Genomic DNA, 17548 nt, shown 5'->3' with positions numbered 1-17548 from the left:
ACAAAATTGGACTATCCATGTCCATTGAACTTAAATAACTAATCCAATCATATTAGTCTACAATATTTATTTGGACTAATATGTCTCTAATTTTGATATAACCCGAATTTCCTGCTTATTTAAATTTAATAAAATTTCATTTCACAAGGATGAATGTCGATTGTTTAATGTTGGGAGGTCTTTAAAAGTAAAGTTGGAGCACTAAAATGATTTTCAACCTAATAATAGTGATTGTTTTGAATTGGAGTTGAGGTCATGGAAACAAAGGATAAATGGCAGGGAGGTAAGTGTAATTAATCCAATAATTATTAAATAGGCATTCTGAATTTAGGAATATTTAGATGATTTCATTTGAAAGCATTTGTCAGTGGAAAGAGGAAGAAGCAGCAGTCGCACCTTATCTTACGGCGATGTTTAAACCCACTCGGATTCTGCACCCTTTAAGGTTCTCTGCTTAAACCCTGCTCTCTCTTGTCACGTTTTTCGTTTAAACCCTAGTTGCTCTTTTGCCCTTTATTTTACATGTATAATAATAACTGGGGAAAATGCACTTGACCCTTTAGTAGAAATCATCATCTCCTAGTTCAAACCAACAAAATGGTTCTTGTCATTTCCGTTCTACTGGGAAAAATAGGACCCCAACTCAACCTTGAATCTCCCTCTACTGTTGCTTACTCTCAAATTTTAATGTACTGTATGGTATGGTACATTAATGTACAATATGGTATGGTACAGTATGGTGTTGTATTGTATTGTACTGTATTAATGAACACAATGTTTGGATAGGCTGTATCTTTGTTGTGGTTTAATAAAATTTGTATTGTTTGGTTTTACTGTATAATAACTTGTAAGATTACTAAAATACCCTTAACTCTTAATTAGAATTTAGTTTATATATATCAATAATACTCAGGTAAATGATAAAATCGGAACTTTAAAAAATAAGTAGGTGGTGGGTGGAGGTGGTCGCTGGGTGGGTGGTGGGGGTGGTGGAGGGGTGGGTGATTGTGGGATGAGGGTGGGGGTAGTGGGTGGTAGGGTGGGCATGGGGTGGGGGCGGGGCATGGGGTATAATAGAGAAATGAAATACGTAACCACGCAAAAATCACCAAATCCGTGGTTACAAAAATTGAACTTTTTCATGGTTATATAACCACGGGTTTACAACACCATACCACATTATTTTAAGAACAACGGATACAAACATGGTTTCATAGAAAACCATACATCAATGAACCGCGGGAAACAACCATCCAAACAGGGGGGTAAAGAGAGGATAAATAAACCAAGAGTAGAATGAAGTAAGTCAACCATACTTAAAACTACTTAGGACCCCATTTCCATGTTATGTTATGAATGAACATAAATTCTCATGAAAACAGATGAATTGGCTTAAGGACCCCGCCATAAGATTAACTGCTTAGCATGTTTAACTAAAGATTATCTTCAAATAAGAAGGGTCAGTATGTGTAGCAATGCTCACTGTGTGAAAGGCACAGTGAGGACATTAACCACCTTTTCATCCATTGCCCATTCACCAAGCAAATCTGGGATCTCATTTCCACAATTATTGGAGTAAATTAGATAGTTCTAAAGCCGACTTTGGAGTTTGCTGCAGTGCTGGTGGCTATTGCAATTAGCACTAAATACAGATGTATCTCTTTACTGTTGTTTTTTATTTTGCTGTAAAATGGCTATTGCAACATATTCCATAGCAACGTATTAGACATTTTGAGTTCTTTACACATGCAGCAGTGATGCTCTCTCTGTAAATATTCCTACAGCACTTCTTGATGCTGGATGCTCGATAAATTACCTTTAACAAAATAGAAAACTGCTTAACATGCAGAGTGCGAATAATTTTTTTTAAACATAAAGTTACTAATAAAAAAATAACCTTTCTAATGTGAAGCTTTTCTCTCTAAACAATAGGAATCAGTTGTTGCATAAGAAATTGGCTGGAGAGGGTGTCAAAGATTCTATTTGGCAGCGTGCCATCAACACTTCTGCAGATTTTTCTAGTGTTAGACAGAATGTTGCGGCTGATGGTATGAAGAATTTTTTCAGATATTTATGAAGTCTCTATGTGATATTTACAATAGTCGGTGGTAATCTTGATGCTATTTTCCCCTTATTTCTTGACAGCAGGAAAATTGACAGGTCGCGTGTTTGCTCCCTACTCAGTATTTAAAGGCAAAGCAGCACTTTCTGCTGAACCTAGGATGCCCACATTTAATAAACTGGAAGTATGATCTTTGTTACCTTTTTAAATAGAATTACAAACTGGAGTTGCCTATCAAATTATGCTTCCACTCATCCATTCTTCTTATTATAGTCTGGAGGTGTTAAACTCAATCGTCGTGGTGTCATTATGTTGACATTCTGGCCATCTATTGGTGAGCGCAAATATGACTGGGAAAGGAGGCAGGTAATGTGCTTATGTGGTTCTCTCTTATAATTGAGCACCACCGGCATAACAGGAAACAAGTTTAGATTTTTATTTGTCCCAGAAAATCTTTTCGCATCACAGATGTTTACGGATTCTCAGAAGTGTTACAGCTGTGAATTTTTCTATATTTATGAGAATTTAAAAAAAAAAGAAAAAAAAAAAAAAGAACATCCACTGGTGCCTAGCTTGCAAAGACTAGAGATGAGCAACTTATTTCCTTTTCATCCTCAATAGTTCCTCCCAGTCAACAGTCTTCCATTCTCTCTAATGAGTGCTGAAACAAACTGAGATATTATTTTCTTCTTTTAGGGAGTTCCTATCGGCTTTTAATTCTCTTCAAGGCTGCAAAGTTTTTATTCTTCTTTCATGGTATATGAGCAGAGTCCTAAGCTTATGAGAGAGGGTTGATTGGTCATGTTCAGATGCTTAGTACTTGGTCTTGTATGAGCCACTAACTTATAGGTTTATAATAAGCTTGAGAGGTGCTACTTTGACAACTAGGTGAAGAAATTGCATGTAAATTTCTTGTTAATGTTGTTTTGCTGCTTGGTTTTTCTTTAGAGATATTAGTCATCTATAAGTCCGTCTTTTTTAAATGTCCATCTGTATGCTACTTATAAATAAATATCCATCTCTATGTTTGTTGCACCACACTCTCTTGCTCTTTCTTCTTGCACGTATCTGATCTCTGAATCAACATATTGCAGTTGTTTGCTTTATCAGCAACAGAGGTTGGATCATTGATAAGTATGGGGAACAGAGATTCTTGTGAATTCTTTCATGATCCTTCAATGCTGTCAAGGTTGATTTGCTCATACAGTTCTTGGCTAAGGACTGTCTTTAGTGTACACACACACACACACACACACACACTCTTTTTAGTACAGAATCCTTGTGTCCTACTTGTTATTAGTTTCTCTTTATTCCAACCATTTTCCTGTATATCTAAGCAGAGGTTATATGTTACAGTAATGCTGGTCAAGTTAGAAAGAGCTTGTCAATTAAGCCAAATGCTGATGGCAGTGGTTATTTCGTTTCATTGAGTAAGTATCACTGTATATGTTCACCTTTTTTTATAAAATTTTGCTTTCAACCCATAAGATGCATCACAATGTATTTTGTAATGGATAGCTGTCCATGTTAAGGATCGATGATATGCTTAAAGTAACCATTTTCGCTACATGTCAAAAAAAATTATAGATATGTTTTATCCTTTTCCTGTATGGCTTCTGGGTGTGTTTCATGATTTGGCAATCCATGTTATTAATGCTCATAACTAATTCCAACATTTGGTTTTTGTCCTTTATGCAGGTGTCGTCAACAATAATCTCAAAACCAATGATCGGTTTACTGTTCCTGTTACTACTGCTGAGTTTGCTGTTATGCGAACGGCTTTCAGTGTACGTTCTTCTAATATGTTTCTGTTGTGAAAGAAATTATGCTTCCATTTAATTACTTTGAGATGCTTCTGTTGCCTTTTCTTATCCTAGCTCTGACTTCGTTAGTGAAATCTAATTGATGGTGGATGAACATTTTATATCAGGTAATGGAGCTGTGAGAAAGAAGTAAAACTGGTTGTCAGAACGTCCAATATCTATTGATTGTATTGTTTATAACAAAACGTTTAACCTTTAGCAGGAAATGGAAAAGCATACAATCTTTTAAATTTGGCAATAGATGTCATTGGAGTGAATGCAGTTGTTACTAGAATTTGCAACCATATTCTCAAAACTAAATTTTCGAACAAAGTTTTTTTTTTTTTTTTTTTTTTAGGATTAGTCTATTTTTAGCTTCCTTTCTATATTATTCTAATCTCTGACTTGTAAGATTAAACTGCTTAGTGTTATTTCTTTTTTGTGCACCCACGAGGTTCCTTTTGAATTTTGGTATACATGTTGTACACAGGCATGTTTAGCCCTTCGTCTAATAATTTCATTTTCATGAAAAAATGATTAAATTGCTTAGTGCTTACAATATGTGTACCTGCAGTTACATTGCTGTACAAAGTAATCATCAAGTAAAACTTACTATACTGTTGTGTGCCTTGTACAAATATTTCTCCAATGATTTGCCGCTTCATTTTGACTTTTTGGCTGTGGTACTCATTGTCCGTTTATAATTTTCGTCTTCCAATGTAGTTTGCATTGCCTCACATTATGGGATGGGATCGCTTCACTAATCGGCCTTCAGAAAGCATCTCTCAAAGTCCCTCAAAAGTGGTTCCACATCTTATGGAGGCGGAGTGGGATAGATGAGCGACTATGTTTATTGTGTAGTACTAGTCTCATTCCAAGATGAGCTATCTTCTCCTTTTAGATTGAGCTATCTTCTTCTTTTAGATTCTATCAAAAGAGAAAATGTCGGAGAGAATAACCACCTGATCATATATGTATTAGCTAACTTTTCAGAAAGACTCAAAAACATATTGGTTGTGAAAGGAACTTGTTGGCCTTGTTCTTTTCTTTTTGGTTTGCAATGTAAACTTAAGAAGCATCTGTTTTTCTTGCATCACAGGTTGATTGTGTCGTATTGCTCTAGACTTCAAAATGTACTTTCAGAGTTGAAGATTTGGAGAGTACATCTTATGTAGTGTAGATCAAACAATCACATTCTGTTAAAATGGAGCAAATAATGATGAATTGAGAGCTCCAGACCAGCCTGTGACACAGCAATATGTATAAACGAGCTCGAACTGCAGTAGCTTGAATAGGTGATGTACCATGTCTATTCATAGTGCAATTGATGGAGACCTACTTCTATTCTCTACGAGTAGATCAAGACCCCGAGTTTGTTTTATTAGGTGCGAGGACCCCTTCACTAATTTAGTGCTCAGAAGTCATTAGAGCGTCAAAATCAGCCCCCATGTTTTAAAATAAGTATATATTTCCATCCACTCATTTAAAAAATTGATAGCTTATCCGAGCTTCCAATCCAGCTCTCAAGTTTTTAAAAAATAAATTTTGATCAAAAGTAAAAAAAATAATAAAATAAAAATCTAAAATTATATCTTTTACCTTGTAAAAAAATATAAAATTATATTTTTCTCTCTTAACTCACTCCCACATTTTTTCCCCTACATCTGAAATACACTCCATTGAGAGCCATTGTTGGAGCTTGAGCTTCAAGCTTGAAACAAATGAGTTTTCGAAATGTGATTCATTTAAGGGGATGTTATTGAGTTTTGTTGAGGATCTTTTGAGGAGTTTAAATCACACATTTTAGAGAATTTGGAGAAGATTTAAGGTGGTTTTGTGGAAAAATTTCAGATTTGAGCTTGACTATAGCCATTGTTGAAGCTTGAGCTTCAAGCTTGAAAAATAGGTTTTATGAAGGAGTAATTTATTTCAAGTAGATGTTATTGGGTTTTGGTGGGGATCTTTTGAGGAGTCTAAGTCTCAAATTGGAGGGAGTTTGGAGAAGATTTAAGGTGGTTTTGGGTAAAATTTTAGATTTGAACTTGAAGTAAAAGATGAACATTTCAGATTTGAGCTTGGTTATCTTTGAATTCGAGCTTGGTTATTCTTTAATAAAAATCATTTTCCTTCCCCGAACCACGCGCAAATCGGGAGCTTAGTGCATCGGGCTGCCCTATTTGAAATAAGTAAATCTAGAAAAAATACACAAAATGGTTTATGCCTAGTTCTAATCGAGCCAATATTTTTGTTTTGATTTTTGTTTTCCATCCAAAATAGAATCCTTTAAATTTGTGTTTTGATTTTTGTTTTCCACCCAAAATAGAATCCTTTAAACAAATTTTAGAAAAGTTGAGCATGATATCTATATATCTATATGTGTGTGTATATATATATACACATAAAATAGGAGCGGTGCAAGCAATGTGGTTAAGTCAAGTGCAAGCTAATAACAAGCCACTTTCCAATTTTAAGACAAAGTTAATGAGAACTAAGACAAAATTAATAAAAATAATAAAAATTTTGAGTTGATAATTGAAAGATAAAGATTCAAATTTGAATTTAAAGCTAACTATTTAAAAACAGATATTATCAAGATTTATAGGGCTCTGTCCTGTATGACTTTGAATTGAAGTATCGTTTAATAGATAATGTAATAACAATATTAGTTTTCAAATTTAAATTAGTTAAAGATAAAGCTAAAATCAGCATTTTCTTTAAATTTAAACAGTAGTTTGATCTAGAGTTTGACACATGATGGAGTTCTCATAAATTTTCAACAAAGAATAATAGAAAAACACTTTCGAATGAAATATTAATTCAAAAAAATTTCAACAAATATAGTGAGACTAAATTATTATAAGTAGATTATAGTTTCAACATTTAAAAGATGTTTTTTACTATCTTGAGGATCCGCACGTAAGTAGAGGGGAAAAGCATGTACTATTTTTTAACTTTAAACCAAATCAACCCAAATTTTAGCTAATTATAGTAATCTTCCACATAAAAGTGACGTGCAATTCAAAAATGATAATCGTAAACATATATGTTTGCATTCTTTTGGATAACAATTGTTACAGTATCACTGTGGGGGAAGGATGTACTATTTTGAATTTTAAAATTTTGAATTGATTTGAAAGATATTGAATAGAGATTAAAAAAAAAGTTGAATTTAATTTTAATTGAAAGATAAAATATATCTTATTTGAGATTAAAAAATCTAATCATTGCAGCCGTGCGTCCACCAAACAAGATATATATGGACACCGTTGTGTATATAGTTCCCTTATGCAATCTTGCAAGACAAGAATCCACACAAGATTTTTACGTAAAACTCCTTGCTCAAGGGATTAAAAACCACGACCTACTCCAGTAGGATTTCAACTCAACTAACGGAGCAAATCAGGTTACAACTCTATCGTAAGCTACGAATTAACTCCCATAATCCCTCACTCTTATAATAACGCTTATGCAACCCTCACACTTGACTACCCGTAGCCAAGCACACTTATACACCTAGACTCACCCTAGTCTAGTGTACCACTCAAAGGCATCCTTTGAGAATTTCAGCACAGTGACTAACTCTAGTCCCAGACTAATACAACTAAGCCAACTCTAGCCTGGTGTACCACTCAAGAGCTTGTGGAAGCAACCTTGAGAACTTAGAACACCTACAAACAACTTCTTTTTATGGAAGAGTAGGTTTACAGTTTAAGCACAAAAGAGCAAAGACTCAACAACCTAAGGACCTAAAACATCTTCAGTTCTGGACCTAGTTCTTCGGGTTGTTGTGGCTTTGTTCCTGATATGATCCTCCTTGATACTCGGACTCGTCGATCCTTTTTCTTGCTCAATAATAGTATTAAGTCTCACATGGTTTGCCAATCTCTCCCACTTCCTTTCTTCGATAGCGACCATGAAAATGGTATTGATTCACAATGACCAGAGAGTCTAGATAAATTCAATCTGAGATGTCCTGTCGTAGGTGTCCCTCGTCGACTCATTAAAGGCTTCATAATTTTCGAGAATTTCATAATCCTCTGGTAAACTGTTGGAAATTTGCTATAACCACAATGATACGAAAATGAAAGTTCCAAGGCGTAATATTCTTCTGGTAAAACCCCCTTTATTTGATGATCCTATCGAATTCGTAAGTAATCTAACACACCCCAGGGCTATCGTAGGAAACATATAACATATACTTATATCATATTCAGAGTAATTGTCCTATTTGTCCTTAATGATAATTCCAACTCAACATTTCGACTCAATTTACCATATATTTTCCCTCAACTTAACTTATATCACAAACACACTATTCTTGCTTACCTCTTACTCCTCTTTTTAAGTACCCAATTGGTTTCATTCAAGACATGTAAATACTTGCAGGTTACATAACCGTTCTTGTGTGATTCGTGTATAAACATCTAATTTTATTCGTAAACTTCCCTTCCTTTGGTTCATTCTACTTTACGTATCTCATACATACCAAAACTTTTTTGTCTAGCTGTTGTAACTTATCTCGTCATACTTTTTTATTTCCTTTATTGCCCCTAGATTATCACATCTTATATTCTACTATAGAAAACTTTATGTCCCTTCTTATTTGTCACTTATAGATCGCAACATCATTAACAAACAACTCTACTGTCAATTCCTTTGCCTCTATTCCAAAGATAACATCACTATCTTTTACAATATTCCTTGAGTTATTTGCCCTCAATGTCATGTTGTCCAAGGCCTTCACAAATGATTTTCATTACAGTCTCAGATACCCGCTCGATTCTTGTTCATTTATTTACTAGCTATTGGACTCATTTCCACGTAACTCTCACCTTTTGTTTTAGAGTCTATATCTGTCACATCTTAGGATTCATCGTTTCAATCTCTACACTTGTATTTTCCTTACTCGCTTCCCCCCTTTAAGGGTCTTACTTATACCATTCTAAAATCCGTTTCCTCACTTCCAATCTTGAATTCATGTATCCCTTTCCTCAATTCCCTTATTATACTGAATCATATTCATGCCATTTCCCATAATTTATAGCTACAGTAATTCATGTGTGAAGTCTTACCATACTCATCTTGCAATTTTGTGATCAAGTAATATAACCAACATAGCAATCCAAACAAGTATGTATTTTACTTAGCTCAACCGTTAGTTATGAGTCAATGTCTACATCCGCTCCAACTAACGACTTCTGTCCCATATGGATACTAGAAATAGTAGTATGTATAGCTATCCGTACCATCCATGTAATGTCACTTATTCCATTCTTCAATACTCAGAGTTCACTTATAGCGTCATTTTTCCTTTTTCTCCCAATCTCAAGTTATTCCTATCTTTCTCGTAATCGACTTATAGCAACCGTAAATGCATTTTCCTTTAAACCCGCTATCTTTGTTTTCAAGGATCTAAGTCTTATGCGTAACTAATACCTCTTATGCCTCATACTCTTCTAATCTTGTGTTGCACTCAACATTAATTCCAAAACCAAATCATAATCATCTCGTGTTTGTCGTTGATGATAGCCTTGCTTTATGGCTTTATCATCATACGGTAAACTCATAACTCATGACCACATTTTTCTTTCCAACTTATTCCTTTATATACTTTACTCATTCTGTCTTGGTATAGGATATTCGTAGGAGATGCCTCTTTCTTTTCTCATAATATGACTACTTCTTAAGCACGCGTACTTCGCATATCTCCTTTTTTATTTTTTTATTTTTTATACCCATACTTATTCCTTTACATTCTTTCCTCCGCAATTTATCATATTATCTCCCGTTTTATAATCAATCCTTCATTCCTCGCACAAGGAACCCTATTCTTAACTCAGTACCGCCTTGTCCCTTAGAATATATTACTTCTATACAATCCATTTTTTTTTTGCTTCCCAAAACTTATTCTGTTCATTCTGATCATCCCCTCTCATCCTTATTATGTTGATCCCTTTTTCCTAACAATCGTTCTATTTCGTTGCTCATCTTTCCGTAGTCTTGGTCTTTTGCTTCCAACCAAAGATATCACTCGTGAACTCGATTATATAAATCACAAACTGCTACTACTTTGCCATACCACTATGCTCTAATTTCTTTTCGAGTAGGCTTCCTTTTTCCTTTTGCCTGCTATCATTTCTGTCATGGCGAAACCTCTATGCTGGACTTTCCCCTAACAAGGTCTTATAAGCTTCCTTATCTACTGCCCCATGGCTCGCTTATTGGTTTCACACTTGCATTCACTCTTAATTCATATAAAACATGTCACCTCTTTAGTCGTTTCCTTGCTATACTTTACTTACTTTGTGTTACAGTTCTTGCTACGTTCTCATTATATCCTGTTCGTAATCAACTCTATAGAGTGCCACTTCTTGCTCTCATTCGCAAGCCTGCTTATAAAATAGAATAAACCTCGTGAAGTAAGCATATTTAACCTGTTACTTTTTCTGATCAGCCCATTTACACTTACCACATAAGTCGTCTTACCAATGTATTCACATTCGCTATAACCCTTCGTATTTCGTACCCCTGTCATGCTGTTACTTTATTTTGCTAATAGACTTATCGTATTTTACTTATGCTTATCCATCCAATCAATACTTCAATATCACACTCTATTGGAGTTACCCTTTCTCTTCTATGTCATGCAAAGTACTACATGTCTTCCTAATTTACTCGAGCATTTCTCTTTACCATATCAATGTCGATCTTATAGCTACCATTACTATCAAGTCAACACATTTAACTCATCTCTTGTAGTTGTCAACGATACTCCGAACTTAATCCTGTCCTGCCATTACTTTTTACATAACATCCTTTCCCGTTTGGACATATTACAAGCTTCTATCTTATCTCCTTTAAATTCTAGGAAAATTTCGACAGAGTTTCCTCTATATTTCTTACTATCCAAAACCTGCACGCAGAAATACCAACAATGCCTCACAGGGCTAATATATATACACGACATATCTCAGCCACACAGGGTTCCCAATTTCAAGTAAAAGTATAAAGATGTCGAAACTTACCTCATATATCACACCTCGAGACGTACCTGATCCTTTAGCGATCTTCCTTGTTATACCTTCCTATTTACTTTCTCTTTTATTCTTCAACTTTACATTTCAATCATACTAATATATTGTTACCTTACCCGACATACATCTTTCATACCGTTGCTTACCTTTGTACTGATTCATTCAATTTGTTTTGTCCACAAATTTATAACTGAACTTATATCAAGAGATACATTTAATCAATTCCTCCGTTGTACGAACACTGACTTACCTCTATGACAACCAATCCATTATCATATAACTACATATTCTGATAGTGTAGCCTCAACGAAGTGACTTACCTCTGTTATTTTCAATATCATTAATCACTTTCTTCTGTCGATACCATTCTTCTGCTAAAATCAAGGATTAGTATAAGCAATCTCATTTCCTATATAGCTTGGCTCTATCGCACAATCTTAGATATGAAAGAAAAGTAACTATCCTAAATGCCCTGTAGCCTCCTGTTTACAAATGTGGCGCACAACACACCATAAACAAGACTCTACTAGACACGACTTTGCAGACAACCCCTAGGACGAACTGCTCTGATACCACTTTGTCACACCCCAATCTCATCAGGGCATGATGGGCACCCAACTCTTACTTAGAGCTGAGCGAACCCTCTGGCATTCACATAATGAAACTAGACATATAATAAAGTACTTTCAGTCAAACCATAGAAATTTGCGAACGATACTCAATTAATCAAAAATCGAATAAGTCAAACTGACATATCGGCCTACATGGTCGCTTTACTCAACGCATGACATCTCAACATACTAACCACAGGACACTGTCTGCAAAGTCTCTAAGAGTAAACACTTGAATCATATGAATCGGGACAGGGCCCCGACATACCCGTACACACACATGATAACCGTAATGACTCGAGACCGGCTGTGAAGAAAATGGAGTTTTCCAATCCTTACCGATAGCTTGCCCATCCTAACTGAATACTTTTACTTGCAAAACAATCTGGGACTATGTGGCATGAACACAGCGCCCCCAGGCAAAGGGACGTCAGTACGAACAATGTACCGATTATGTAAGGCATAAGAACATCAAGTACAGATGAATCATGAAAGCTAGTCTCAATATTTGAATGCATCTGTGGCTAACATCTGAGAATATCTGCGTAACTCTATATGACTGAAAAAACGACTCTGTAGCGTATGATAGGCATAGATTATAATATAATCGATAGTGCCGTGGAACGGATGTACCGATCCATATATAATATAATAATGCCGAGGAACGTACGGCCCGATCCATATATAATATAATAATGCCGAGGAACGTACGACCCGATCCATATATAATATAATAATCATATATATACCGTACCCGGCCCACTAGTGAGGGACTCGATGAATAATGCAATGAAACTGTGCACGAATACATACCCAGCCCGGGACTCGGTGAAATGATGTAATAACGCTATGCACGATTAGAATATCATGAGCAACCATATTGTTACACCTCGGAAAAAATTTCCGTTGATGCACAGTGAGTAGGCTAATGAAGAGCACGAAGTATATGATGTTTCAATAAGTAAGAAATAGCATTTGATGATTCTAAATAAGATTTTAAAGACATTCGATGTTAGACGAGAAAGTGCCAAGAGAAGGCAATGCATACGATAAGTATCGGAAAGGATTTATGAGTAGCAAGTTGATGACAACTTAATGATGTGTTGAAGAGTTATAACACCCCTTAGATTGTTAATGAAGTGATAAACAAGTGCTAAGAAGGTTCCATAAGGATCGAGATCAAACGAGACGACAGGATCAACTTTGGTGAAACTATGGTTTTACGGCCATGTTCCACGGCCCATATAATATTCCACGGACCGTGGAAGGGTCCGTGGAACTGCCAAATGTGGTGGCTGGCTGGTCGTGAACCACGACCGCCGACGGCAAGACTATGTTCCACGGACCGTGGAAGTCCCGACGGGCTGAACTTAGTTCAATTATGGATGCTCCCATTTCATTTATTTCATTTCCACACTTTTCTTCAACTTCTTAAGACGTCTAGAACCTTCCATATATTTCATCCACAAGAAAACTAAGGAAATTAAGGATCAACAATAAGAATTGAAGTGAATCAAGTGTATGAAACCCATTAAAGTCATCTAAACCAAGAAATTCCAAAAGAAGTGAATTAGGGTTTTTGATGTAAGAAGGGAATCTCCACTCAAGACTTATTCTACCATTATCTAAGGTAAGTTTTATGGTATTTTCATGATGTTTGAAGTATTGTAAAGTTGAAACACTTGAATTGTACAAGAATATATAAAATGGGTCATAAATGTGGCAATAGTGTCATTGTTGAGTAGAAGTTTGGATTGAGTTGTGGATATTGATATGTTGAGATTGTAAATACGTTATAAATGACGTTTAGAACATGGAATGAGCATTATATGTGAAGAAACATGATAGTGAACGATGGTCATGATTATGGAGGAATTGAAGGGGAATTACCAAATGTAGATAATGCAAATAAATGATGATTGTTGTTTATGATATTGTGATAGTTGTTATTAACATTTGGGAGTTGATAGGGAATATGGAAGAAGTTGTATAAACAAAGGAAATGCTATCCAATTTTCTCTAGCTTTAGTAAGCACGTCTTTATAAATGTTTAGCTAATGTTGATACGAATCCTCTTGAAGGTAGATCATGTGCATTAAAGGAGAACGAGCAAGCAATCGAATAGTTAAACGACAAAGGTATGTAAGGCTAGTCCTTTCTTTCTAAGGCATGACTCTATGGTATGAATCCTCCTATCTTTCTATGACTTCTCTACACATATGTATGTATCGGAAACGATGAGTCTACGTTATAAAGAGCTCGCATGAGACGAAGTTAAGAGGGATGTTATAAATATGATGATGAGCCCAAGTCTAGAGATCCTAAAACTTATGATACAAAATTTCTACAAAGCTAATGATGACCTTCATGCGATTCTTTGCTATTATTTATTGTTGCTAGACCTATCTTATGATGTTAGTCTCTCTCCCTTCAAGGCATGATTTTCCTCCTTCTCCAAGAAATTCCTAAACACCGAAGAACTAGGAGTCTACGTTCATGAATCGCCATATGAGGTAAAGATAAGAGATATATTAGGAGCACGATATTGGGGACGATGAGTCTATGACCATAAGGGGCTATATATGTATAAGATAAAGAAAAGAGGTGAGACACGAGTATGATAATTGATGTTGATGAGATAAGTCTATAGAATCCTAAAGTGAGATAAGATGCCCACGAAGTCAAAGACTCTAAGTATGGCTCTATTAATGCTTCTTCTTATGTACACTCGCCTTAAAATGTTAGTCCCTTCAAGGTGAGATACGATGATTGATCACTCCATAACGTAATCGGGGGTTCACGACCTTATGTCACCCCGACATAGCCATAGTCGCCTCCAAGTCCTAATGTATATTTATATATATGTATGTATATGTAATGATGCGAAGTTATGATAAAGCCATGATATGCTTATAAGATAGTTAATAACCATAAGTCTATGACATGTATGATGACGTTTAGCTTATAATATACCTATGAAATGTATGATGATGAGTGTATGACGATGTGATTCCACCGCGCCTAGAAGGCCGGACACGATCACCACTAGTGGGCTGCGTGCGACTACACCGTGCCTAGGAGGCCGGACATGACCACCACTAGTGGGCTGCATATGAGGTTTGCTCCTATGATTCCACCGCGCCTAGAAGGCTGGACACGATCACCACTAGGGCTCGCGCGCGACTACACCATGCCTGTAGGGTGCGGACGACCACCACTAGTGGGCTGCATTTGATGGTTACTCGGACGCGGGTTAACGATGATGATGTAGGTATGATATGACGATGTATGTAGGATACGATGATGTATGTATGACATGATGATGCATCTATGATATGATGATGTGTGTACGATATGATGAGGTATGTATGATAAGATGATGTATACGCTATGGTAGCTCATATGATATGCTACGTATAATAAATGTATAAAATGTATCCATTCGAAGGTTATGTCCTCATCCTACGTCTTATGACTTCTCTATTATATTCATTTTATTCATGCCTTACATACTCAGTACAATGTTCGTACTGACGTCCTTTTCTCTGGACGCTGTGTTCATGCCCATAGGTAGACAGGGAGACGGTGCAGATCTGTAGGAGCTATCACTGATTTACGAGCCCTCCTTTATTCCGAGGTGCTATCTTTGGAACATATTTTTGTGTACATATATTTTGGGCACGACGGGGTCCCGTCCCGTCCATATGTTTCGTACTCTAGTAAAGGCTCGTAGATACGTATGCGTGGGTGGTATGGTCTCACAAATTTTTATATGAACGTATATATATGTATATATATTATTTTGATAGCCAAGGGGGCTTATGTTTCTAAAAGTAAATATGTTTCAAATGTTAATAGTTTTCTATGATTATGAATGATGAGAAATATGAATGAGGGCAAGATGAGTAATTGTGATGAGTGGTATTCGGGAGTTAGTCCCATACCGCCGCCGCCCGTAGCTTCCGGCCGTGACAAAAGTGGTATCGCAGCAGTTCGGGGCCCAGTGGGAAGTTGTCTACGAGTCGTGCTTTCAGGGTAGTCTTTTATGGTGTGTTGCGCGCCACGCTAACAAACAAGGAGGGGCTACAGGCATTTAGGAAAAATGACCATCTTTTCTTCTTATGAGATCGCGCGCGTAGCCATGTTATAAGATTTTCCCTCCCTAACGTGCGCGTTTATGATTTCGAAAGTCGATGAAAGGAAAGCACATGCGCCTTGGGGCAAGGGCGTTGATTGGCAGAAGGGTCGAACCTGGGGGCTATCTATGGATATGGAGGAGAGGAAACCCCAAAACGGCCCCTTATCGATTTGCACCCCCCACCCAGATCGGGAGGAAGCCCCACTGCCCCTTCCCACCCCCCCCCCTCCTCGTATGCCGAGACAGAAGGTTTTTTTAATTTTTGTTCCCCCAACGCCGGATGTGGGCACGAACAAGGGAGAGAAAAAAAAATTCTTCAAGGTTTGAGCATGAGTTCGAGGGCGGCCCGAGACGCACCCTCCAAGCACTCGGTTCGTTCGACAACTAGCGCTCTGCTCCACGGTTCTGGACCCGGGTATGATGGATCTACTAATTATAGAAAGTCGCCCAAAGTCTCGAGTTTTCTAATTCTCGATAGGGGTGATTCGAGCCGACGAGGCCACGTGTGCCAAGATGTAGTCAATGCGGGAAGTTACATTACGGACTATGTCGCTCGGGTTCGTACGTTTGTTATGCTGCACACGCTCGGTGCCATTTTAGGCGCAATTGTCCATCGCTACGTGGTAAAGATAAGGTTCGAGTCACGAGAGTGGTAGGCGGCTCTTAAATGGGTAGACGGCCTCCAAGGCAAGGTCACGGACGTTAAGCACAGATGAGAGAGATCGAGAAATGCCCGGTCGAGTGGATCCCGGCGTCATACTTATGCACTAGGCCGGGCGAATGTGATCGTGAGTATCCTCCGATATTGACCCGGGCCTTTTCATTAATCTCTTGCATGATATGTATGCGCCGATTGATTCGGGTCCTATCTTTGTCATATATTACTCGGATCGATGTGATGATTGTGTTGAGGTGAGCCAACCCAACAAACTAAGATGACTATATTTGTTGACGACCTAGTGATAGCCGGAATCGTAATTTATAAGTAAGTTGACTGGAGGTGTGTGATATGTAATAATATGTGTATGTGTATATATATTGGAATTCCTGCATTTAGAAAGTGCGAGCGCAACTTACGAGATAAGCTCCGTTAATTATATCCTATAATGGTAAGTGATCTTACGTTGTCGAGTTACGTATTACGTGTGTCCCGGCGACTCGTCCTATTAAGGCATGGGACGTGTTTTATTAAAGGCTATGTAAGTTTGGGATTGTTATGTTTACAAAGAGAAACCCTACGTAAATTTTCCTTGGAATTTAAAAGAAATGGCGGAACCGTAGATAGAATTATCATGAAGATAAGAAAGGCAGCAAATATGAGTAATTGAAGACGGAGGGTATGAGACACTACAAGAAAAACGCTCAATAGCGAAGGGAAATTCGGTCCTTAAAAGTGTAAGCTCGGGTCCGTAAAGATATATAGCGACCGGGGAAAATCCGTCCCTATAGCTTCCGCCGCTAAAGGTCATTAAGGACGCGTCAGCGCTCGGTCGTTATCGCCTTTTCGCGACCAACATAAAACTGGTCCTTAACCTTCTTTCGGACCATTTTCTAGTGCCTAAATGAAGATTTTAGGGTCGAAATGTATGGTCGCTAATTGTTATGGCGACAAGTTTAAAGCTTCAGTCCTTAAACTATTTGCCGACCAAAATTGAACCTTTTCATGAATCGTACATTTGCCACCAAATTTTCTCGCTCCTAAAAGGTTTTTATGACAACAAATCTAGTCCCTAAAGAAACAACTAACATGTCCCAAATCACATTCAATTTGCAACTAGAAAATCTAAAATTAATGTAAAGAGATATGTTTCAAAATATAGAAAAAGAATTTCAAAAATGATCACCATATATCTTTTTAGACATCAAAGATGAATTTTGCCGTATTTTGTTTAACCCCCAGA

General features: G+C 37.0%; 1 protein-coding gene across 5 annotated transcripts; it reads left to right on the top strand.

Annotated features, from left to right (window-relative positions):
* The first annotated feature begins 237 nt into the window (after nucleotides 1-237).
* LOC132041766 (single-stranded DNA-binding protein WHY2, mitochondrial) lies at nucleotides 238-4762 on the top strand. Of its 5 annotated transcripts, none has more exons than XM_059432457.1 (9): nucleotides 238-283; nucleotides 369-445; nucleotides 1933-2048; nucleotides 2146-2246; nucleotides 2336-2428; nucleotides 3157-3251; nucleotides 3419-3492; nucleotides 3761-3849; nucleotides 4588-4762. In XM_059432457.1, exons 2-9 carry the CDS (start codon nucleotides 411-413, stop codon nucleotides 4702-4704), a joined length of 720 nt encoding a protein of 239 aa, XP_059288440.1. In that variant the 5' UTR covers nucleotides 238-283; nucleotides 369-410; the 3' UTR covers nucleotides 4705-4762. The 5 variants fall into 5 exon arrangements, with proteins under 5 accessions (XP_059288440.1, XP_059288438.1, XP_059288437.1 ...); XM_059432455.1 differs by having other exon boundaries at nucleotides 258-283; nucleotides 359-445; XM_059432454.1 differs by lacking the exon at nucleotides 238-283 and having other exon boundaries at nucleotides 292-445; nucleotides 2149-2246.
* Nucleotides 4763-17548: the final 12786 nt, after the last annotated feature.

Source organism: Lycium ferocissimum, unplaced genomic scaffold, assembly GCF_029784015.1.
Source record: "Lycium ferocissimum isolate CSIRO_LF1 unplaced genomic scaffold, AGI_CSIRO_Lferr_CH_V1 ctg11636, whole genome shotgun sequence".
Taxonomy (NCBI): Eukaryota; Viridiplantae; Streptophyta; class Magnoliopsida; order Solanales; family Solanaceae; genus Lycium; species Lycium ferocissimum.
This window is presented reverse-complemented; position numbering and strand designations above follow the sequence as displayed.

Coding starts and splice junctions, on each gene's coding strand:
- LOC132041766 (XM_059432453.1), top strand. CDS start 342: ATGATTTCATTTGAAAGCATTTGTCAGTGGAAAGAGGAAGAAGCAGCA. Junction 2,049..2,145: donor ACAGAATGTTGCGGCTGATG/GTATGAAGAATT, acceptor ATTTCTTGACAG/CAGGAAAATTGACAGGTCGC. Junction 3,850..4,587: donor TTATGCGAACGGCTTTCAGT/GTACGTTCTTCT, acceptor CTTCCAATGTAG/TTTGCATTGCCTCACATTAT.